The sequence below is a fragment of the Tenrec ecaudatus genome, chromosome 6 (genome assembly GCF_050624435.1).
Source record: "Tenrec ecaudatus isolate mTenEca1 chromosome 6, mTenEca1.hap1, whole genome shotgun sequence".
Lineage (NCBI taxonomy): Eukaryota > Metazoa > Chordata > Mammalia > Afrosoricida > Tenrecidae > Tenrec > Tenrec ecaudatus.
Window position 1 is genome coordinate 123,114,316 of NC_134535.1, and position 26,330 is coordinate 123,140,645.

Sequence of the window (26,330 nt, forward strand, 5' to 3'; positions counted from 1 at the left end):
TTTAACTTCCTCAATTGAATTATTTTGTACAGACAGTGGAGGGGTCACCAAAACTTGAAATCCACTATACAGCACTTATCATTTTTATTTTTACTCAATTACAAATCAAACGTAATAATCTGTAAAAATTATAATGATATTCCTTGAATGACTTAGATATTAATACTTTAAGATTAATCAATGGGTGTTAAAAACCTATTAATCTCTCATCTTTTTAAGTCCTTAGCAACTGTTTTATCTATTTAAAATGTTTATATTATCTTTAAATTCTCACAGTGAAATTTTGATGTAGAAATTATTTCTTATATTTTAGTGCAATCTGTTTCATCTTCAGAGAGATTAGGTAATTTCCATACTACCACAGCAGTAGATAAATTATGGATGACGGTTTATATCCGGGGCATTTTTGTTTTCATAAACCATTTTCGCAAGAACAGAACAGTCATTGAGTATCTGGAAACTACATGGTGAAAGAGCTGGACTTTGGCCACTTGGTGGAGCCAAAGGAGCATCTATATACTTCTACTTGTCATTCACGATGATCTATGATCGGAAGGAATCAGTTGAAGCTTTATAAAACGGTAGGAGTGGTGATACCCGGAGGGAAGGGGGTGTAGAAAGGGAGAACCGATCTTGGAGATCTATGTGTGACCTCCTCTCTGGGAGATGGGCAATGGGAGGGTGGGTGAGGGGAGACGCCGGGGAGTGTAAGATAAGATATAATAATTATTTATAAACTATTAAGGGACCAGGGGGAAGGGGGGAGCGGGGAGCGGGGAGGGAGGGGGAGGGAAATAAAAGGGGAAACCGAGTTGATTCCAGGAACCCAAGTGGACGGTGAATTTTGAGAATGACAAGTGAAACGAATGTATAAGGGTGCTTTGCTTAATTGATGTATATGTGATAAGAGTTGTATGAGCCCCAATAAAAAGATTTATTAATAAAAAATTTTAAAAAGATCTCAGAAAAAAAAGAAAATGTTTTGAGAATGATGATGACAACAAATTTACAAATGTGCTTGACACAATGGATCTATGTATGGATTGTGATAAGAGTTGTACGAGCCCCCCAAAAATGATTAAAATAAAGTAATTAATAGGAAGTACCTGAAAAAAAGAAAAATGTATAAAGATAAGGATATTTTAGATAAATTATTTTAATGTGAATATTGAATTCTAAATTTCTTAAAAGAGAGTAAATGTTTTCTTAGAGTAGAACATCATGAAATTTTAAATAAAATGACCAAGGAACTCTAAAAAGAACAATTCTGAGAGCATACACAAGGCTGGGAACATTCTTATCTGATCTATGAAACAGAGAATCTGTGTGGAAGGTTTCTTATTTTCCCTCAGCAAACTTACCAAATTTATTACAGATAAATATGACATTAGTAGATGATAATATATTGATATTAAGCCAAACTATCATAGAATAAAAGCTACTCTAGACCGGGAGGAGGGGTTTGGTGGGGACAAAAGAGGCAAACTAATTAAACTTCCCAACCACAGAGAGATCAACATTCCTTAAAGAAAGACAATCTTCTTGTTATGGGTTCCCCTTTTCACAAAATTGGATATATTTTCCCCCCCTCGGCCCTCACAAAGAGGAGAAATAACAGAAATGTGGGTGAAGGGAGACAATGAATAGTGTAAGACACAAAGTAACAATAACAATATATTGTTGATCAAGGATACATGAGGATGGGAGGGTGGGGCAGGGAGAGGGTAAAAAAGAGGAGCTTATGTGAAGGACTCAAGTAGAAAATGTTTTGGAAATGGTGATGGTAACATATGTACAAATATGCTTGGTACAATTGATGTATGAAGTGTTAAAAGAGCAGTAAGCATCCCCAATAAAAGTGATTTTTTTAAATAAGAAAGACAACAGATGTAACATTCATAAATTTGTAATCTACAATTCCTAGCACTCATCAAAGATAAGCGATGAAATGCAAAAATATGAGTCATAACTAGGAAAATATTAGTAAATAAAAATATACATAGAATTGATAAATATCATGCAATCAGCAGACAAGGGTTTAAACCAAATAAATAAACTCAAGGGTTTCAAAGAAAACAAGAGGAATTTAAGAAGAGGTTATATATGACAATATTTAAAAATGGAACTTGTAAAGATTCAAAATGTAATATCTGAAGTAAAATTTTCAAACATGGGGTTAATAGCATATTAGACAAAAAAGAAAAATTTAGTGAACTTGAAAGTATCATGGAAAAATAACCAATCTAAAGCACAGAAATTCCCAAGTTCAAAATGTACTACAAAACTAGAGTAATCCATTGTGGTATTCACATAAGTGTACGTAGAGATTAGTAGACTATGACTGAGAATCTTAAAGTATGTCCATATATATGTATATAATTCATTCAATGCTATCAATTTCATGCCAACCCTTAGTGATGCTATAGGACAAGTAAAACTTCCCCTGCGGTCTCCAAAACTGTAACTCTTTACCAGAATAGAAAGCCTCATTTTTCTCCTGAGAAGCAGCTGGTAGTTTCAAACTGCTGACCTTGTGGATTGTAAGCAAACCTGTAAACAGGATGCCACCATGGATACAGATGTAGATGTAGGTACAGGTGTAGGTGTATGTATAAGTGTAGGTATAAGTGTAGGAATATATAGAGATATATAGATACTGACATATGAGTGCACATGTATTCAAATAATATGTATTTGAATATGTATTCATATATGTATTCAATAAATATTCAAATGTATATTTATTCTAATATATATTCAAATATACATAATTATTCTTTAATCCAAATGTCAGTAAGGGCACCAAAACAACTCAATTGAAGAAATGGAAGTTTTTCTATAAGTCTAGACATTTTCAAGCGAAAGAATGAACTTAAACCATTTCACAACACACACAAGAATTAATTTAAAATTAATCAAAGGCTTAGATTTAAAACCCATTTGGTTTTTCAATGTTTTAGAAAGATACATAGACATTTTTGATACATTTGGTTGTCTAAGGGTTAATCAGGTTAACAGGTAACTAAAATCAAAACAAACAACCAAAGATAAACTGGACTTATCTGAGTTTGTTTAAGTGAACCATTTTATGAAGCCATAAACCATACATCACACAATTCAGTAGTTCAATCATATCAAGAAGAGTTGTGAAATCATTGCCACAATAAATGTGAGTTTTTTTAAACATTAGGTTACAAAGGACACTAACAATAAAGTAAGAAGACATCCAGAATATGAGAAATGCTTGCAAATCATCCATCTGATAAGGCTCTACTCTGGAAGACAGGCATACGCGGCTATTTCAAACACTAATGCTACTGGAGTTCTAGTTCACACATGCATAACGTGTTCCAATCAAAATGTGTTTTACAATGTCTGTTCAATCAGCGAATTGCTACAGACAAGTTCTCTCAGTAATGAATTCATTAGGTGCCTTAAAAAAAAAGAAAAAGTCCACCCAGAACAGTGATTTCAAAGGGGATCATCTAGGTCAATTACATCCAGACCAGAAAGGTCTGATTAGAAGCTTATGGAAATTTCTCTCTGGGATCCTAAAAGAGAAATCTTTACACATTTTAGCAAAGAGCATAGGATGATCATAGGGGTTTATTAGAAAGAAGGTTGAAACTTTCAGTTCTAAAAAATTGAACATTGTAGTGATGAGAAAAGGCCAGAAAAATTGCATAAAGAAATTCTTTTCTATCACAACAATGGACCTGCTCATTTTGCAAGTATAGTAAGGGTTGGCCTATAAGAATTTCTTGGGACACCTTATTCCATCCACCCTACAACTATGGTCTTTTCCCTTCAGACTTCTTTTTGTTTCCCATGCTCAAAAAAGGGAGCACAATTTGAGTCCCTTCGAGATGCCAGGACTGCCCTTTTGATGTAGGGTAAATTTACCCACGCAAAATCTGCTGCCACCAACTCCATTCTGACTCATGGTGATCCTGCGCAGGATTTCTAAGACTTTGTATCACTTTATGTATACAATCTTTTACATATTTATAAACTATATTTCTCTCTTGCTCATCTCTACCACATTTGTGTGTGCACGCATGTGACCAAGAAAGAAGCAAAAAAAACCACAGACACACATACAGAGGGGCAAATGGGCACTGGGGGAGAGTGAAGAAATTATTTAGGTGTCATTTCATTATGTAACGTTTAAAGTCTAGCTTTATTTCATCACTTTCAAGATGTTTTCTTCTTAACACAAGGTACTAAGCCTTACTTTCTTAAACATGCATTTAGTTGTTTTACTTTTGTAAAAGTATGCTTGTTATTTGTCACCTATTTAGTTTCTCTTTTACTAAACTTCCTGTTTCCCCAACAATTTTTTTCTTTTGAAAAAAATGTAAGTTAGAGAAGAGTATGATTCATGATTTCTCCTGTATTAAGCTTACAGTTTACAAGTTGCTGTTTTAAAGTGTAAAACTCTAGTTTGAAGTTGTGTTGTGAGCACAACAATATTTTTACATTAAAATTAAATGACTAATATTTAGATAATAGATTTAGAAGAGAGGAATCAAAGAAGCCAGTTACTTTCATCGAATGAAGAGGTGCACGCCACTAAACGGACAACCAAGGAACTGTTGAAATGTGTTCATGTAAGACCATTCCAATTACTTAAAAATGAATGCTATTTGTAGAAATGTGTTTTTAAAGTGCCTCTGAAGATATGAATCGGATTTTGTGTTGTTTCTAATCCATCCTACTAGGAGAAAAAAATGTTTAGTTATTATTCTCTTAAAGAAAATTCATACATCTAAATGTAATTTGTAAATGACTATTGTATTCTTATAAATTCAGATTTACTGTAGCTTGTCCTTTATTTATAATGGAGAGAGGCTTTCTGTTAACGTTTTAAAAAGTTAGCCAGTATTCTTATACTTTAAAAGAATGTTATTATTTAAATGATGTGAGAACTACATAGGAAATGTGTCCCTGGTGATCTCCCTCTAACCATAACAGAGGGATAAGAAGAGAGTGATTACTGAACAGAGTGCATTGGAGCTATGAACACGAAAAATCAAAGGGATAAGCCTCACTTGAATGGTTAAGAGCTTCTCAGTTATTCCCCCTCTGACGCTCACTGGACCTAATCTGGTTTTCAACATGTTCTGTATTTTGGTATTTTTTGTTCATATTAGGGTTTATCTCAGAAGTGTTATGCCATTAGGGGTCATCCTCTTATATTTGTGTTATATGTTTTTCTTTTCTTGCTTTCCTTTTTTTTTGGGGGGGGTATTTAAAGTCCAGAACTGATGAACTTATAGGGACAGCAAGTAGAATAAGGGTTTCTGGGAGGTACAGTGGTGGTGTTCAGTGGGGAAGTAAAAGGAAGATGAGGTCGAGGAATCCAGGAAGGAAAACAATGTTTGGAAACTGATTAGAGTAGCAATTGTACAATATTGCTTGATGTGCTTGAACTACAGAATATGATATATGTATTAACTTCCAATTGTAAAAGAAGAAATAAATATATGATTTCTTAAATCTGCCTAAGGTTAGTGAATTGGGGAAATGGATTACATATTCAGCAATCACATGAAATAGAACTTAAATAAGAGTTTAAGAATGTATTCTACAAAACTCAAAATCATAAGAGGGTAAGTTTACTGGTCGGGCAGAGATTGGTGGAACCCTCAAGACTGTTCCCTTTAGGTCCCCTGCGGGTCTGGACTTGAACTCATATGGTGGCTCAAGTTTCCCCCAAATAATCGATTGGTCTATAAGGAGACCAATAACAGAAGTGAGTTATGTACACCTTAATCAACCATTGAATCAAAAGGGTGGCATTTATCCAAGGAAACAAAGTTCAGAGGATTAGGAAAGGAAAACCAATGGAAGCAGAAACTCCAGAAGGAAACAAGATAAGTGATGGATGGTACATTGAAAGAATTGCAATGATCAACCAAAACACATATGAATAGTTAAATATGGAATTAAGATCTCCGTAATCATAACCCAAGTCCAATTAATGTGTTTTTTAATGATGTTTTAGTCACTCATAAAATTAGTGTTAATTTCTACATTAAATATAAAATAAGAATTTATATATTTTTGTGTATACATGAAGTTTAATATGATATGCATTAAAATACCATTACAAAATATAGATTATGGAGTACATATAATATTATACTGTGCATATATATGTGTGTATACACACATATGAGGGGGCATGTTAGGGTTCTCTAGAGAAACAAAACCAGGGCACTTATGATAGATAGATAGATAGATAGATAGATAGATAGATAGATAGATAGATAGATAGATAGATATAGCATGAAAGATTAAAACAGCTAATTAGTCCACTCAGCAGTACAGAGGGCTCAGTTTAACTCACTTCCATGGAACAGTTAATGTATTGGAAGTCCTCAACTCATGAGGACTGCTGGGTTCAAGGTCAAGGAAGCTAAGTCTTCTGTAGAGCAATGTAGGTAGTTTGGCCACAGACATCAAACAGCATGGCAGTCAACAACAGTCAGCAAGATGACAGGATATGACAGTCCCAAGCTCCAATGATGTATACACCAGCAGCGTGGCAAAGCAGGTCTCAGAGGAACCTCAAGCTCTAGTGACATGATCCAGGTGTTGGCAATCCCACAGGTAGTGTAGCTCATAAGTTGAGGCAGAGCACTAGCAGCCGCACACTGGTCTGTTCACCAGAGAGTAACAAGCGAGAGAGACAGAAAGAGAGAGAGAGAGAGAGAGAGAGAGAGAGGACTTACCGAGCCATTTCTTTCTTTCTCCTCCAATCAAACTGCAACCATATTAATCCCACATGTTCCAATTGGTCAGGTTGGCACAATAAACCTACCTATCATACGCGGTACCCCATCACAATGATTTTTTGCCCCAAAACTATGTATCTAAGTTGTTGTTTTTTTTTTTTAAAAATCAACCTTATCACCTTCAAAGTACTCTCTATTACACTTAATGAATTTGTCAAATCTGCAATTCCATTCTTGGAAACATTTTCTAAACTCATCTGTTTGAATGGCCGACATCCCCTCCCTCATTTTTTCTTCACCTCTTCTACTTCATCAAATCGCTTTTCTTTCATGTTCCTCTGCATTCGTGGAAACAAAAAGAAGTCACACAAAGCAAGGTCAGATGATTAAGGTACATAGGCAAGAGAGGCATGCTGTTTTTGCCCTAAACTGGTACACTGAGATGGCTGTGTTAGCAGGTGCATTGTCATGGTGGCAAAAACAGTCCCCCATCTGCCACCGAATGGGCCTTTTTTTGATCACACACTTTTACACTATCTTGAGTAAACATTGAGAAATATTGAGTAAAAGTCTGACCTGGCAAGACAAACTCCAAATGCACTATGATTCAACATTTTCATCTATTTGGGAAGTTGACGGATGTCCAGAATGAGGCTTGTCATTAATTGACAATTCACCTTTTTGAAAAGAGAAAACCACTCATACATTTGAATTTTTCCCATAGCACTGTCCTTGTAAGATGTGTTCAACAGCAGAGCAATTTGTGCAACATTTTTTCTGAGCATGAAACAAAATTTCATGGCTACTCTTGAATTGGTCATCACCAAAAAACGCTGTTTGAGCAAAACTGCTTTTATGAAAAAAAAATCACTGTGACTGGAGAGTACCTTCCCAGGTGACACCACTGGATGTACTAACTCAGAGAGAGATGCTCACCTAGTGGGGAAAAATGAGTACTAGGAAAGCTCTGCTCTCTTCAGCACAATTCCAGCTTTGGGAAGTACCCTCGCATATACACACACACTTGAAATTATATCCACCATTATAAGGGTAGCTAAATAAGAGCAGTGCAATATAACTTGGTTATTTTTATTTTAAGCTTCTGTACATAAACACTTTATGATTTGTATTTACTATGCCTAGTAACATAGTATGTAATTCCTTGAGCTGCTAAATCACAAAGTCAGCAGTTTGAGTCTACCTAGCACCCTGTGGAGAAAGATGAAACTTTCTGTTCTCATAAAAATTTATAAACTTGAAGACCCACAGGCGCAAGTCTGCTCTGTCCTTAGGATTGCTGTAAGTTAGAAATTACTCCTTGGCATTGAGTTTGGGTTTTGAGAAGAGCTAGGGATAAAAAAAATTTGATTGGTTTTCAATAATGAATCACCCTGGCTTGTTTTCTCCTAAAAGAAAATCAGAGACAGAACAAGGGAGAAAATATAACTATATAACAAGGAAACACGGTCTATTGTGAAAATAATAAGTCCTAAACTGTTTTTGTTTACTTTATGGGGCTCATATAAAGCTATTTTCATTACAAAATTAATTAAATAGGCTTTTAATTGAGATAACCTTTAGGAAAGCTAGGTTGCTGACTCTTCAACCACGAGCAACTTCTTTCAGATTTATCTTCTAGTAATAGAATCATCGTGTGAAATCATTATCTTTTCTGTTTGTTTAAATGATTTATGTTGTTTTGTTATTCTAAAATGTATTTAAGTTGGTGCTCACTCACAGTTATCTTAGGGATAACAGAACCAAAACAGTCAATTATTACATCTTTCTCACAACTGTTGTTCTGTCGAAGTCCAATGTTGCAGTCACTGTATCAATCCATCTCCAAAAAGGTTTTCCACTTTATTGTTGACCCTCAATGTTGCCACCAGCACTCTTCTGTCAATCTGTCATGCTGTGGCAGCTTGAATGTTGCCATGATACTGAAAGTTATGATTCTTCCTTGTCTGCATCACTAGCTTTAGTGGTTGGTGCATACATTTGAATAATAGTTGTATTAACTGCATTTCTGTGTATGTGGACAGAAATTATCCTACCACAGGCACCATTTTACTTCAAAGTAAATCTTGGCATGTCCTTTTTTGACGATGAATATCATGCCTTTTCCCTTGACTATGTTATTACAGGCATAGAAAATCCATATATTTTCTGATTCAAAATGAACCATACAGGTCAATTTCAGTTCACTTATGCCTAATATATTGATTTTATGTGTTCTTTCTATCTTTAAAGATTTCCAATTTTCCTAGATTCAGACTTCATACAGTCCAGTTTCCAATTATTAATTGATGTTTTCAATAGTTTCTTCTCATTTTGAGTCATTCCCTAATATTAAATGAAGGCCCCGAAGATTTTTGTTTCATAGGCTTTATGGTCAACTCTACTTTGAGAAGGGAACTTGTCCTCAGTCATATTTTGAGTGCTTTCTGACCTTGGGGGCTCATCTTCTGGCACTATCTCTGATGATGTTCTGCTTCTATACATGAGGTTTCCAGTAACTTACAATGTTTTGCTGCTGGCCATAGGGGTTCAGCAATGACTTCCTCTGAAATGGACAGAATATTCCTTTTTCTTTGTCTATTCTTAGTGTGGAAGCTCTGTTAAAACCTGTTCACTTTGAGTGAGCCTTCTGGAATCTGAAATAACAGTGACTTAGCCTTCAGCATCACAGCAACATACAAGCCACAGCAAGACAATAAATTGTCAGAGAAGCGGTGGGGTTTTGTTTGTTTGCTTGCTCATAGAACTCTTCAATAGCACAACATAAGACGCGAAGTGTTTATTCTGTTATTTCAGCTTGAGAAGTGCCTAGTGTGTTCTTTGTCCCTTTCCGCTGTGTCAATGTAAGTCATTGCACATTTCATTGCAGTGGTTTTCTCTGTCTTCTTGTGCTGTACCTTTGCACTCTGCAGCTCACCTGGCTTTTTACCTGTCTCCTGTATGAGTCACTGCCTGACATTCAAGACCAAGTTTCAGAGGCTCTTCTGACATCCATTTCACAAGTTTTGGTTTTTCCTGTCATTTAAATTAGCTTCTGCTTCCATGATCTCTGATGGACTCGACGCCGTCCATAACTCGTCATTAATGATCAACACATTCAATTGATTCTTGAGAGGGTTATTAATGGAATTCAGGTGGAATATACTGATCTTCAAACTTTGACTCTTAAGAATGTGTTTAAATTGTCCTCAGTGTCTATTAGAACTTGCTTATAAGCAATCGATAATCTGTTCTAGTTGAATCCTGACCTTGTTCTAACTGGTGGAATCGAAATTTCCCATCATCTCTCTTCATCCAAACATGACAGACTGCCATCGAGTTTATATTGACTCATAGAGATCCTATATATTGTTTCCAAGACTGTAAACCACATCTTCTTTCCTGAAGAGAGAACAGTGTTCTGAACCAACGACCTTGCTGTTAGCTGTCCTGTACTTAATTGACAGCCACAAGGTATCCTTGTCTCCTTCCACAGGTATAGTCAATTTGGTTTCTGTGTATTTCAACCAGTGAGGTTCCTGTGTGTAGTTTCCATTTATGTTGTAGGGGGAAAAAATAAAAGGAGTTTTCAATGAATAAGCCATTGATCTTGTAGAATTCCAACGATGGGTATTCAGCACCATTTTTATCGATGAAGCAAATTTTTCTAACTACTGAGCCTTCTTCCAGGAGCTGTGGTGGCACCTTCTTCCAGGAGCTGTGGTGGCACTGTGTGTTAAGCATTTGGTCTGCTAATTTATAAGCTGTAGTTATAATCTACAAAGTGCTGCAGAGAAAAAAAGATGAAGCAGTCTGCTTCCAAAAGGATTTACAGCTCAACCTCTACACCCGCCCCCCAACATGCACATCACAGAGCAGTTCTACTTGGTAGTCTAATGTCAGTACAGGGTGGTCATGACTCAGAATTAACTTGATGGCAATGAGTGTTGTTTGGCCTTAATCCTTCTTCTTATTTCCAACTTTCATTTCTAGTCATTAGTACTGTGAATCTTTTTTTTAAATAATTTATTAGGGGCTCATACAACTCTTATCACAGTCCATACATATACATACATCAACTGTATAAAGCACATCTGTACATTCTTTGCCCTAATCAGTTTCTCTTTTTTTCTCCTCTTTTCTTTTTTTACATTTTATTAGGGACTCATACAACTCTTATCACAATCCATACATATACATACATCAATTGTATAAAGCACATCTGTACATTCCCTGCCCCAATCATTCTCAAAGCATTTGCTCTCCACTCAAGCCCCTTGCATCAGGTCCTCTTTTTTTCCCCCTCCCTCCCCGCTCCCCGCTCCCTCATGTGCCCTTGGTAATTTATACATCGTTATTTTGTCATATCTTGCCCTATCCGATGTCTCCCTTCCCCCCCTTCTCTGTCGTCCCTCTCCCAGGGAGGAGGTCACATGTGGATCCTTGTAATCAGTTCCCCCTTTCCAACCCACTCACCCTCCACTCTCCCAACATCGCCCCTCACACCCTTGCTCCTAAAGGTATCATCCACCCTGGATTCCCTGTGCCTCCAGCCCTCATATGTACCAGTGTACAACCTCTGCCCTATCCACCCCTGCAATTCGGATCATGGTAGTTGGGGTGGGGGAAGCATCCAGGATCTGGGGGAAAGCTGTGTTCTTCATCGGTACTACCTCGCACCCTAATTAACCCATCTCCTCTCCTAAACCCCTCTATGAGGGAATCTCCATTGGCCGACTCTTGGGCCTTGGGTCTACACTCTGCACTTCCCCCTTCATTCAATATGGTATATATATATATATATATATATATATTATATATATATATATACTGTGAATCTTGATTGTGTTTTGACAACTTCAGACTTTAAATGTCGAAAGAAATAAAATTGTTTATTTTTGACATTGCATGTGGCATAAATTTGATTAAAATAATATTTGGTCTTCTTTTTAGGTGTATAGAAATGGTCCTATTACTGACAGCCTTGGACTTCAGTAGAGGTGTTAAAATGTTATTTTCCTCACCATTCTTGTTCTATATGTCCTTCACAGCATAGTTTACAATATAATTTCCTGGTTCAATATTACAGTCCATTTCAGCTCGCTAATGCCAAGGAGAGGGAAGAAATGGGGAGCCGATATCTGGGGCTCATGTGGGAAGAGAAAGATTTAAAAATGATGATGGCAGGATATGTGCAAATGTGCTTCGCTCACTGCGTGGATATATGGATTATGATAAAAATGTAAGAGCCCCCAATAAAAATATTAACCCCCAAAATTAAGCTACAGTACTTCTACAAAAATAATTTTTTAACTCTGTAAATATATAAGTTTTACTGGTTTTGCTTCTCCGAATAACAAAGCCTAAGGCAGTTAGCAGAAGTTTTGATGGTATTGTGGGTTACACATTGGTGCTCTAAACACAAGGCCAGCATTTCAAAACCCCTGTGGCTGCACAGGAAAAAGATTAGCCTTTCTACTTCCACAAACCAAACACACTGTTTGCCAGCTTGTACTGTGATGGCTTGTGTGTTGCTGTGCATTTGGAAGCTATGTCACTGGCTTTTGAAATCCCAGTGACATAGCTTCCAAATGCACAGCAACACACAAGCCATCACCTTTGTTCTACAAAACTGGTATTCTTTTTTTCCCTCCCTCCCCGCTCCCCCTCCCTCAAAAGAGGACCTGATGCAAAGGGCTTAAGTGGAGAGCAAATGCTTTGAAAATGATTGGGGCAGAGAATGTATGGATGTGCTTTATACAATTGATATATGTATAGGTATGGATTGTGGTAAGAGTTGTATGAGTCCCTAATAAAATGTAAAAAAAGAAAAGAGGAGAAAAAAATGATTAGGGCAAAGAATGTACAGATGTGCTTTATACAATTGATGTATATATGTATGGATTGTGATAAGAGTTGTATGAGCCCCTAATAAAATGTTTAAAAAAGAAAAAGAAATTGCTGCCCAAGACTTCTTTAGAATGTTGAAAAGCAAGGATGTCACTTTGAGTATTAAGGAGTGCCTGACCATTGAATTTAAATTTTTCTCATATGCATATGTGAATTGGACTTTGTTTAAGGAAGTTCTAAGCAGAGTGAATGGATTTGAATTGTGGTGCAGGCAAAATATATTGAAAACACAATGGATTGAAAATACGAAAGGACAAACTAATCTGTCCTGTAAAAAAGTATGGCCAGAATTTTCCTTAGAGGCAAGAATGCCAAACTTTAGCTTACATACTTTGGACATGGAGTCAAGAGAGATCATTGCCTGGAGAAGGAAATATGCTTCATAGAGTGACAGCCCTCAAGGAGGTGGATTGACACCACGACTGCAGCAGTGGGGTCAGGCATAGGAACAATTGTGAGGATGGGCCAGGACTGGGCCTAGTTTCATGCTGTGTGGAAAGGGTCATTCTGGGTCAGATCACACCAAACAACAAAAACTTCCATAAAGAGTGTGTCTCAGAAACCCAAAGGAGCAGGCCCACCCTTTCGCATAGGGTTGCAATGACTGGGAAATGACACGAGGGCAGTGAGTGTCCTGTGTGTTTGGAAGGGAACAACCAAGTGCTTTCAATTCCGGTTCCACCAGGTCCACTACTAGTTCTACAGAAGGTTGAGGAAAGCAAATAGGAATCATAAATGCTTCTGATAATTTGTAGTCTATATAAAATAGTATGTACATTTTTATTTAATAAATTTTATCAGAATGAATAAATTCATATGAAATATTTAAAATGCTTCACTGAAAATGTCTCCTGGGTAGTTTTTTTCAATTGATGCTAGTAAGAAGAAAAACATTCTGTTAATGATTGTGTCGATAAGGAAATGGTTTGCCCAAATTGCCTGAATTTTTTTAAATTTTACTTTTTGTGAGAATTTGCATAATAGTTTAGATTCCTGTCATGGATTAAATTTTGCTCCTTTAATATATGTTTCAATTCGGCCAGCCATAATTTTCAATTGTTTGACAGTTAAGTTATAAGGCAATCTAGTTAAAAAAAAAACCCAGGACTGTAGTGGTTATGACTTTGGCTACAATCAGCAAAGTTTGTAGTTCTAAACTAAAAGTCACTCCAAGGGAAAAAGATGGTTTGTTTGTTTCTTTTAATAGCTCCTATAAACAATAACAGTCATAGAAACTCCTGGAAGTAATTCTTTTTTTAAGCCAAGTCTATAATTTTTCATCTCTTTCTTTTTTATTTTATTATTTTTTAAGCATTTTATTGGTGACTCATACAACTCTTATCACAATCCATACATACATCAATTGTGTAAAGCACATTTGTACATTCATTGCCCTGGTCATTCTCAAAATATTTGTTCTCCACTTAAGCCCCTGGCATCAGCTCATTTCCCCCACTTCCCTCCTCACTCCCCCCTCCCTCATGAACCTTGATAATTTATAAATTATTATTTTGTCATATCTTATACTGTCTGACATCTCCCTTCACCCACTTTACTGTTGTCCAGCCCCCAGGGAGCAGGTTATACATAGATCCCTGCAATAGGCTTCCCTTTTCTACCCCACCCTTCCTTCACCCTCCCAATTCTACAAATCCGGCTAGACCCGAGGATGTACACTGGTGCAGAGGGGACCTGGACACACAGGGAATCCAGGACGAGGTGATCCTGGAAGTAACCTGTCCTATACAATTGCTGTTAGTCGGCAATTCGATGACAGCGAGTTTGGTTTTTTGGTTGGTGATCTGAAAGTCACATAATGATGTCATCATCCCTCTGGATATGATCTGATATAATCAATCAAAGGGATTAGTGAGGTATGCGATACTTTTACCCAATCCCAGCCCTGTCCAATGTAAGGCTATTTCCCTGGGGAAATGTGATGAAAAGAGAGAAGTAAGCAGAGACAGAAGGATCTCCTACTACTAAAAAAAGAATCACTGGGACAGTCACTCAACAATTTCTGCACTAATTGTTCATTGACACTGGTTACCTCCTTTACAAAAAACAAACAAAAAAACACCACACTCATTATTTATATTTTACTGTTTTAAGTTTTCTTTGCTTAATTGTAACAGAAATTTTAAACCCAAATCTGATTCATTGTTTTATGACATTTAACTATGTATATTATTTGGTCAGCAAGACTAGGAAGACTCACAGGAAGGTGGATTGACAGTGCCTTCTACAATGCTAAGCATAACCACAGCTGTACGAATTGTGCAGGATCTGCCAGTGTTCTGTTTTCTTATGAATTGGGTCACTATGAGATAGAATCATCTCCATAGCACCTAACACCAACATTATTGGATCTCTCTAAAATGGACTTATTCACTAGTTACCAAATAGAAATGATCAGAACAATTCAAAGGGCATTTTGATATGCTGGCTGTTTCATCATAGAGCAATTTTTGCTGAGCAATGAACAACCTGGATCTGCTCTAGACCGGAGGTGGTCTTACCCTTGACAGCCATACAAATATGATTCCTTAGCCATACAAATATGATTCCTTGATACGTGATCTTAGTAGAAGAGTAGTCTAGGGTAACAACGTTTACTTAATAATGAACTGAGTAATTTTAACCAAAGGAGAAGGCACATTTCTTCTATGTGACAAGGATAAAGATATATTTGTGCCACCTCCTTGTGAAACATCAGAATATGATAGCTAAAGAATTTTACTAGACAATGGCTATGGACACTAATTTTGTCTTTCTGCTTCTAGTTTCCTTACTTGGATGTATGCATTTTTGTTTTCTAGGCTTAGCTGGCATTAAGAAGAGAGAATATGCCATGTGCGCTGTTTTAATAATATCTCTTATTTCCAATATTTATTTTCTGACACGTGAGTAATAAATCTATACGTTTTTCTCATTTGCTTTCTCCTTTTTTTTCTCTCTTATATAACCTTTTATAAAAAGTCAATTAATATACCTTGGTGTGTATAAGGAGTATTGTAGCAATTAGCCATTGGGTTGCTAAACTCAAGGTCAGCAGTTCGAAACAACCCCTCTCTGAGTGAGGAAGACCACTTTCTACTCCCATAAAAAGTCTCAGAAACTCACAGGTACAGTTCTCCTCTTCCTGCCGCGGTCCAGTCGCAGCAGGTTTGGGTCCCCCACTAGGTGGGTAAGGCTTCGACGAGTGGGAGACAGAAATCATACAACTCAAAGTTTGTGGTGACTGTTCCAATTTTATTCATGCAAAGCTTCAACTTATATTTCCTTTTTCTTGGCTTAAAGCTTATAGCCTGAGATCATACATTAGGAAATTCTCAGGCCACAAGACCGTAACAAGTTACATCAATCACATCATGATTCTTGGTTAAAATTTAGTACATCTTGAAACTAAAACTTTCTGATACAAGGGTGATAGACATAAACCTTCTAACAATAACTAAGCACACCTCACCCAACTAGGGTGCATTGTTCTAACTATGAAATCAATAAAGCATTAATACATTTCATTATCAAAAATTACTTGACAAGCTTTGGCTGTTCTTTCTGTTCCTTCTTGGGCTGTTCCTCTAGGGCTTTCATTTCTTGTTCTTACTTTTCCACTAAGTTCCCATAAATTAAACTCCCAAAAGTCTTTCTGTACCAAGGCATGAGTTGCCTCACAATAGGTAGCTTTGCTTCAGTGGACTTCAAACATCATGGAGGCCCTCTTCTTGCTAACCGTTCCATAAAACTTAAACTACTAAAAGGAACTTGTACACCTTCTTTGTTAACTACTCTTATGCCATTTTCATTGTAAGCCCTCGTATAAGGTAAATCAGGGCCAGGAACTCTATTTCTCTTTGAGTTATTTCCTGGAGTGGGATGCCGTATTCTGCCCCTATGCGGTAACCAAGATAAGGAAAGGGAAAAACCGTGGGAAGAAGATGATGAACTTTTTTAGAATCTTGCACAAAAGCGCTCCAAATAATTATGGCAAGGCCAATCAAACAAGTCCAAATACATATCGAGAGCGGGTTTGGGCAGCCAACTCCCACCGTCCAGCTTCTTTGAAGCCGGGCCAGGCGTCGTTTGACTCTGTCTTCGACATCACGCGGCAGGACTGGTCCCCTCATCTTTCCCTATAAGATCTCTATGAGTTGGCATTGACTAGATATCAGTGGGTGTGGTTTGGATTTATATAAGGCATTAGGAAAAACAAAACATAATTAAAGCAAAGTCTCTCTATGATACTCTGCTATCACACTTACCACTCCCTCTGATTTATATTGTCACAGACTGTTAGTCATTTTAAAAATATATATATATAAATAAAATTATGCAAGCCGCACGTTTCCTTTGTGTTTTGTTTTTGTGGTTGTGTAATACTTCTGTCATAACATGTACTAACCCTGTATTTAACCCTCTTTGCTGTAGAGGGGTTGAAGAGTAAATACTTCAGGCTTTGCTCGACATAGGGCCGCTGCTCCTATTCCTCCATTCTGTAAGACAATTGCTCCACTCTGTGTGGCTCGGGAAGGAAACTTGGTGCCCTAGTAAGCATGGGACTGCTAACTGCAAGGTCGGAGGTACACGCCTACCTGCTGCTCTGAGGGAGAAAGAAAGGGCTACCTGCTCCCTTAGAAGATTTATAGCCTCAGAAACATGTTAGAGGCTCACGACGAGATGAAGTCAACTTGATAGCAATGAGGTTCTGATTGTAGCCAAACTCATTACAGCCAGAAAATATACATTAACAGGACTTTTAATAAACTAGGAAATGGTTATTTATTTTATATAATTTCTACATGTCATAAAATGTGCTTTTATTTTTGGTTCCAATCAATTGAAAATATCAAAAGCATTTACAGCTCATCGACTGCACACACACAGGAGCAGTGCGGACTTGGCCTTGGCTGTAGGTTTTGGCTGGAGGGGGTTGTGGACTTGGCCTTGGCTGTAGCTTTCGACTGGAGGGGGTTGCGGACTTGGCCTTGGCTGTAGGTTTCGGCTGGAGGGGGTTGCAGACTTGGCCTTGGCTGTAGGTTTCGGCTGGAGGGGGTTGCAGACTTGGCCTTGGCTGTAGGTTTCAGGTGGAGGGGGTTGCGGACTTGGCCTTGGCTGTAGGTATTGCCTGGAGGGGGTTGCGTACTTGGCCTTGACTATAGGTATTGGCTGGAGGGGGTTGTGGACTTGGCCTTGGCTATAGGTATTGGCTGGAGGGGGTTGCGGCCTTGGCCTTGGCTATAGGTATTGGCTGGAGGGGGTGTATGCTGTGTGAAGGGCATGGTTAATTAACTCTTCGACTTTTGCGGAACATCTTGATCATCTTATACCTTGCAAACAGTGCTGCTTTGAACATCCTTCTTATGTATTTGAATAAATATTGTGCGCATAACATTTGGGGTGTACTTATGAGTAGAAGTTGAAAGTGTAAATTTTATGAGTGGGAATTGAAAGTGTAGATTATGTGAAGATCAGCTTTAGTAGCTATTGCCAAATTTTCCCCAAGTATTTAAAACTATGTAAGATAACATCAAAAGTATGAGAAGGCCAATTGCTCCATAATCTAGTCAAGTGTTTGTTACAAGTTCTACCCATTCTGCCATTTTTATGCATGGCAGAAGAACTTTATTGTGACTTTCATTGATATTTTCCCAGTGACCGATCTCAGAAGAGACCTTTTTCACTCACTGGTCATTGAGTAGTGCTGCTTGGTGACGGGAATGTTCAGACAGCTCATCCACATTGTTGTCATGTCTACTTCTAAATTGGATTAATAAGACTTCATTGGATTCGATCATAGTTGGAGCAGTGCATGGGGGGCACACACAATGGCGGATTCCAGGACTGGCTGAAAGGTTGGCAGTTGACGCTCCCTCAGAAGTGTTGCAGGACACAGCCCGGGTGACAGTCTGGAACACCCCCTGGGCCACTTCGCCTCAGCTTGCACCGCGTGGCCACCAGTCAGATCGCCTTGTCAGCAACTAACTGCAACCCAGTCTCATGAAATTTAGAGCTTTTCAAATAGACTTTCCCCGCTGAAGATGGGCTCCTGATCCTCTGAATGTGAGCTACATACTTAATTGTAACATATTGTACATTTTCATCTGTCTTGATGGTGACCACTTCCTGCTTCCTGTTTAAGAGATTTACCACACAGGAAAACCATGATGGTGTTCCCCTAGAGTGTCCAGCTTACTCTCTCACATGCTCTATCTCACATTTAGAACAATAATCCATGTGGAATTTATTTATGTTCATGATTGCTGCAAGCTAGTATGCTTTTTTCATATTAAAATCTGCATTTGACTTGGAACAATTTATTATTAAGAGCCCATTTTTCTTCCTTATATGCAGTTGGTTGGTTGTTATAAATCGTTGTTGCCACAGTCCTATTGGAAGAAAGTTGGTTCCCTACTTTCTTACAATAGTAACTTCACAATACGTCGTGATTCCTGGCATTTTCAGTCTCTGTGCTTTTTCTTGGCTTATCTTGGCCCTTTAAATTGCCCTGTAAATTTCATTATCTACTTTTTGTTGAGATTGTATTAAATCTATAGTCAGTTTTGAAAAAATTGTCTTAAGATTATCAAATCATCCATTTGAGATATTTTGTTTGGTCTGTGATTTCACCCATCAGTCTTTAATAGCTTTCAGAATAGTGCTTAAAACATATTTGAAAAGGTTTGTTCTTGAATATTAGATGCTTCATAATACAGTAGCAAATGGCCTCTACTTATTAACTTTATTTGCTATGTGCTATTTATATAAAACATAGTTTAATAGATGTGCATATGCCTTTTGCATAGTGCATGTTTATATATACATGTATACATATATATACTTCTTGCATGAATTTTGTATTTGTTAATTATAAATAAATTAATTACCTCATTTATTTGGGATGTTGAATGAAAATATGGTAATCAGATGTGTGCAAATAATTTACAACTATTATACATTTAATTTTTTTAAATTGTTCTATGGGGTTGAGTAGAAGTAGTGATAGATCACTTTCCATCTTTGTACCATTCCCATGCCCAATGAGAGCATTTTACATATTAAGACAGTTATTTATCAGTGCCATAAACTAAGCTAAAGAAATTTCTGTTAATTCCCTCATGATTTGCATAACTTATTCTGATTGTTAACAAAAGCTTTATATGAACTAATTAAGATAGTTACTTAACTTGTCTTCATCATGTTAATATGATGAGCTACTGAACAGAGATTTGAAATACCAATTGATAAACCAAACTTTCATTTATGGAATTAACTTCATTTGATTATAATGTATTAATCTTTTAATATCCCTTAATATAATTATATACTCTTTTAAGATGTATACATATATGTCAATGGGAGATTAACCTCTAGTTTCCTTTGCTTGTAAGATTTCTGTTGGATATTGGTATCAAGATTATGCTAGAAAGTTAGAAAGTTAGAAAGTTTTCTCTTGTTTGCTAATTTCTGAAAAAGTTCGCATAATATTTGTGTTATGCCATTTCATTCTCAAATGATTAGACATATTCACTAGTAAAGCCAGCTAGATTGGAAGATTTCTTTGTGGGGAGTATTTTAATAAAATACTCAATACAGTATTATTCAGATTTATCGCTTTAGTTTTCTCAGTTCTAAGTTGGATTTTCATAAGAATTGGTTCTCATTTTCTTCCTTCATGTTTTTAATATTTGTCTTAACCCATGTCTTTTCCGTCCCTCCCACCCCTCGCCTTCATCAGCAGTCTTCCTACTGGCCTATCTTATTTTAGATTATTCCAAAAAAGTTACCTTTTGACTTTGTATGTTTAAAAATATATCAATATTTTATTTAGTGGGCCTACTATGCTATTGTTCTTGTCTTTCTACTTTCTTTGGCTTTCATTCAACACTCATTTACTAACTTTTTGACGTGAATACTTGTTTTATTTTATCTTTATAGGCCTTAAAATACATTTGCTTCAATAAATATTTACATTTGTTTCATAAATATGTTTTACCCTCAGAGTTGAACGGCAAGTGTCCTCAACATGTTTGCCCAGACGACTGGATTGGTTTCCGAGACCGATGCTACTATTTCTCTAAAGAACATGAAGGGTCTTTTGATTCAAGTAGTCACAACTGCTCTTCTCTACACTCTAACCTGACTACAATTGACACCGTGGAAGAAATGGTAATGAACAGCCTTTCCTTTATGAACTATGTTTACTTGGTACATACCCAATAGCACTGGAACTATTGGAGTGTCTAAAATATGTATACAATATTGTGTAGAACATGCAAGTTCAGAATATGTCAAATAGAGAGTTTAGGGGTGGCATGAAGGGGCAGAGTGAGTTAAATGAAGTGGTAGTTATGATACCACAATAGCTAAGCTCATTGTCCCTGAGTCAATTTCAACTCTTAGTGACCCTGCAGCACAGAGAAGCAGGTTTTCCAGACAGGGCATTTTTACAAGAAAGCCTCATCTTTCTCCTGAGGAACAAGCAGTTGATGGGTTTCAATGGCTGACTTTGTGCTGAGCGGGGTCAGTCTTTGAAATGATGCAAACCAGCCTACGCCGGTTTGCAAATCATCAGTGCAAGGAAACTCAACTATTTAGAATTACCAAAAGCTGTGGAAGCTGAGCTAGATGCGAAAACCTAGATTCAGAATAGACCCAGAAAAGAAAAAGCCATCAGCAGGCTCAATTTAATCATCAGCAGTTTTGTCTTCATAATTTTCACCGAGGAATTCTGACTTACTTTTGGATGTAACTATTCTGAGAAATATTTTGATCATCATTGTTCCGCCTGAGGCAAAATAGGAGTGAAAACTGAGTGCAAGTAAATATATGTGTGATACAAAAGGCCAAAGCTATATTTAAAAAATTATATGTATGAATCTTTTTAGGAAAGATTCATAAAAATAGTCAAGAATTAGACTTATCATAAGAATTAGACTTATCATTATGCTAATTAACTTTAAATTTAAGAGAAATCATTTAGCTTATCAGGTAAAAATAGTTTGGATCAGCAAAAAGACTTTATGCATATAGTATCCTGATATATTTAAAAGCTCACAGAAGACTATAAGTATGGTAAATTTACATGGCAAAATAAAATTAGGCATAATTGTGAATTTACGGTAAAATTAATGTATAGAGGAATCATTAATGGGGTTTCCTTTAAATTGTTTACTTAAAATTTGATACATGCATCTTTATAAAATTAAAAAATATGAAGTACTATTTTCCTAATATAAACATCTACAACTTGTTTCATAAAGTATTTTCAATTTTCATTTCCATTTACTTAGAATTTTTGCATTTTTAATAAGGGACTTTTGTTGTGAGGTAACTATCAGTAGGTTCCAACTCACAGCAACCTTTTATCCACAGAATGAAATACTGCCTGATCCTGTGACCTCCCCACAATTGCTACAGTTGGCCCCATTATTTCAGCGTCTGTGTCAATCCCTCTTATCAAGGTTTTTGTTTTTGTTTTTTCACTGCCCCTCTTCTCTATCAACAGTGATTCTCTTTTTTCAGGAACTGGTCTCTCCTGATAACATGTCCAAAGCACTTGAGACAAAGTCACCTTGCTCACTTCTAAGAAGCCAGGTGTATATTATTACTATCATTATTGAGTAAATAGTGCATAATATTTTTTCATTGGATAGTATATAAGAAACACACTTTCTAATTCTCTGTCACCAAGACTACTAATTCTGAGTCTCATCAGAATTTCCCAAGTATGCAATAGCATTCTGGTGACTTGTGATACATATTGTCCAATCTTTATCCCCACTATAAATAGCTCTTTCCTAAATCTAGCATATGGATTATTTGCTTCTCCCTCGCTCTCTGGATTCATTACAGAATTTTCTATTCTTTCCTTCCATATTTACCTTTCAGATCACACCTTTCATTTCAAAACTTCATAGGATGTGCTCCACTCACTCTCACCTGATGATCTATCAGAATATTCCCTCACTTTATGGTTACATAACCGTCTTCACTAGATATGAAGTCCTTTGGGCCCAAGAATAAAATTTTACTAATATTAAGCATTTAAAAAATCAAAGCTTAATCCAGGATTGGAATAAGATTTTTTTTCCATATAAATTTGTGGAGAAATGCTATGTTAAAATGTCAAAGCTATTAAGGTCATTGTTATTATATAGGATCAAGCCATGTAATGTGTTATAGTATTCTTAGAGAGGGGGTGCACAGAAAGACAGAAATGCAAAACTGTGTTAAGATCTTTATTAAAATATAGAATCTTGCAAAGGAAGCATGTGATAGATAGTAAGTTCTCTCCGAATATTTGAGGCTGTTGTCTTAGTCAAAACTCAGTGTGTGTTTCTTGGGATTAGATTTTTAGTTTGGGCAATTTGTGCAGTCATGCAGTTCATACATGCTCTTTTCTGAGTCCTATGTAAGGGGGGTACATATGCAACATTGGGCCTAGACGGGGTCTGACTAGTCAAAGTGGAGTTTGTAGCAAGAACATCTGGGATGCTTAGCAGAGCAAGTTGGACATTTTTACAGCTCCTTTCTTTGGGTTTTGAATCCGAGGTTAACGCTGGAGCCACCATTTTAGGTCACCTACTAGTCCCAGTGTCCTCGCTGAGCATGGTCTTTCAGTGAAGCATGGACTTTATAGGTTTCCTGAGGCACTTTACAATGTCACATTGTCTGGGATACACCCCCCACCAAGGCAGTGTTTTTGCAGCCAGTGATTTCTCCGTAGCTAATTTAATTTTACACCCATTATTTTCAGCCTCTGGCTTCTACATACTATCTCCAACAAAATAAGTCATGCGGCTGAATACTTTCTGATGCTCTATGAATGTCCGAAATTACTAGTCTGTGATAATCCTTAAACTTTAAACCTTAAAGCAAAAATATTCCCTATGGTCTTCTTTAAGGAATGGTTTACATTAGTTAAAAATATATGTCTGCTTTGAGCATTATGTTCTTCTTAAAAATTATCTATACGAGACCAAATTGCCAATGGAAATTCAAAAGGTGAAGACCAACATATGATGGGAAGTTTAAAGGTCAATGGTTTTTAGTTAAGGTGGGAGAATAATTCAGGGTCAGGGGTGGGAAATAGCAAGACCGATGGCAGAACTTGAAGATCATAATTCATGACACTCAATTGCACATGTGTAAAATGTTGAAATGATGTTTCTTTAACTGCTCACATTTTGCCAAAAACACTTTTCTAAGGCAACAGCATTATAATAAATCATGGATGATTAGAAATGCGTCACAATAGCTCAACCACAATCCAGACTTCCTAGAAATCCCTCAGAACCTGGGTGGAATATATTTCCAAATTGAATATTAATCAGGTTAGACCCAGAAAACACTTTAAGAAAAATTTGTCCCACATATTGTGGCATAATAGGATATGAGTTGGGGGCAAAATGAGGCTTTCTGCTCCTGAGAAATGTACAGCCTCAGAAACCCACTCTGTCCTACAGGGTTATTAAGTCATAATTGACTTGATAGCACGGAGCTTGATTTCTTGGTTTGGGTTGCATGAGAAAAGTCAGGGTAGAAAGAAAAAGATAACGTGGAAGATCACACATGTCTCTTCCAGTGAAGCGAGTGTTGAGCCTTTGTCACTGTCCTCAGAAACTGAGAACAAGAGGAATGGCAGTGGGTTGAAGGAAAATGACCAACTTTCTTTTCTCCCTCAAGGCATTTTTAAAACACTTCAAATGCAACTATGATCACTGGATTGGAATGACACTGACAAAAAATCACACGGGAAAATGGGTTAATGGGACCCCGTTTGACAATTGGTGAGTACCTTTCTCTGAAAAATTCACGTAATGCAATCTGCTTCAGGGCTTGTGAATTAGAGAAACTGCTCTAGAGTTGAGTATCAGTGTGCATGAGGGAAAGAGGGGCTTGGGGAACATTGTGCCATTTTTGGGATCACTCCTATGAGTCAACCCAAACCCCTCCAAAAATAAGCCTTGTTGAGTTGTCTCCATTGAGTTGATTCTGCTAAATTGATTCTGTTCCTATAAAACACAGTAGAACTGCCCTTAGGCTATAGTCTGTGTGGAAGAAGACTGCCAAAGATTTCTCCAATGGAGTAGCTGATAGGTTTGAAATGCCAGCCTTTGAGCACTTTAACTACAAGGGCCTTTAAATCAACCAGACTAGTTAAAATGTAGATATGAAGGGAAAGACATCTTAACTGTTGATTTAGAAAATAAAAACCGATTCAGTTTGGAGCTGATACCAAGGGCTCAAGCAGAAAGCAAATGTTTTGAGAAGGATGATGGCAACAAATGTACAAATGTGCTTGACACAATGGATGGATGGATGGAATTTCAGGAGTCCTCAAACTTTTTAAACAGGAGGCCAGTTCATTGTCCCTCAGACCCGTTGTGGGGCCAGACTATAGCTCAAAAAACCTGAACAAATTCCTATGCACACTGCTCATATCTTATTTAGAAGTAAAAAACAAGTGGGGCAAAAACACCCGGCGGGCCAGATAAATATCCTTGGTGGGCTGCATTTGGCCCACGGGCCATACTTTGAGGACCCCTATAACTGTGGATTGTGATAAGAGTTGTATGAGCCCCAGTAAAATGATTTTTAAAAAGAAAGATTCATATACACAGCTCAACATAACAGTCCATTTTTGCCTCATTTCTGGTTTCCCTATTCTATATACATTATTCATTGGCTATGTTACCTGTTTTTTTGATGTCTTTTTACAGTTCAAGACCAATTTGATGTTCATTTACACTTCATTTTATTTGTAGTGAAAGTTAAATTTGGTTTGAGTTTTATTATACAGAAGCCTGGCTATCAAGACTTCAGTGTCATGCAAACATAACTACAGTGAAACTGTCCCCATCATGATCCCAGACATTGACTCTGCATTGGAGTTTCTCAGCAGGAACACTAGTGACATTTTTGGACTCAAATTCTTTGCGTGGGGAGGAGGTTTTCCTGTATCCAGGCAGCATCTCTGACCTCCATACAGTTGAAGACTTAGCACCCAGCAATTTGCACTTGATCTCTGCCAAAAGGCTGAGAAGCGATATCACCCCCTCATTTGATAAAACTGTCTCCAGATATTGCCAAGTTTTGTAGAGCGAAAAGGAACAATACCTGCCATGGCTGAGAAGGATTGGCTTTTATTCACCCCACTGCTCAATGCAGTTAACTTCATGTCCGTGTAGCAAATCAGTCTTAGAAGAAAGATCTTTGGGACCCTAGCACGGGAGGACAGTGTTCAAGGACACCTTACCAGAATTCTGCACAGCTACGTCTTGATTTTGAAAGTGCAGCTGGAGCTGTGAGAAGTGATCTCATGTTTAATCCTTTTATTACAGGTTTTTTGTGAGAGGAAGTGAAGGATGTGCCTACCTCAATGAAGTTGGTGTGGCAGCGGCTAGATGCTCCTCAGAAAGGAAATGGATTTGCAAAAAAAAAATGGACCATTTAAGTTGACGTCTCTACTACTTAGAGCAATAGATTCAAGATATTTGTTGTAACATCATTTACTTTAGCAAAACCCCCAAACAAATGCTCATTTGCAAAGGGGTGCAAAATATATGAATCTACACTATTATGCAACTCTGAAAATGCTGAGATTTTCATATGATTCAAAGAGCGAAACAGAAATAATGAAACAGAAAAGCAGGCATTGTTTGATCAGATTTATTAAAA

At 37.1% G+C, this 26,330-nt stretch overlaps 1 protein-coding gene across 1 annotated transcript; it reads left to right on the forward strand.

The window, feature by feature from the left end:
- The first annotated feature begins 2,569 nt into the window (after positions 1-2,569).
- Positions 2,570-26,111, forward strand: CLEC2B (C-type lectin domain family 2 member B). The gene is made up of 4 exons (XM_075553354.1): positions 2,570-2,591; positions 20,650-20,816; positions 24,336-24,439; positions 25,994-26,111. The coding sequence occupies exons 1-4, from the start codon at positions 2,570-2,572 to the stop codon at positions 26,109-26,111; spliced, it is 411 nt and encodes a 136-aa protein (XP_075409469.1).
- The last annotated feature ends 219 nt before the right edge of the window (positions 26,112-26,330 follow it).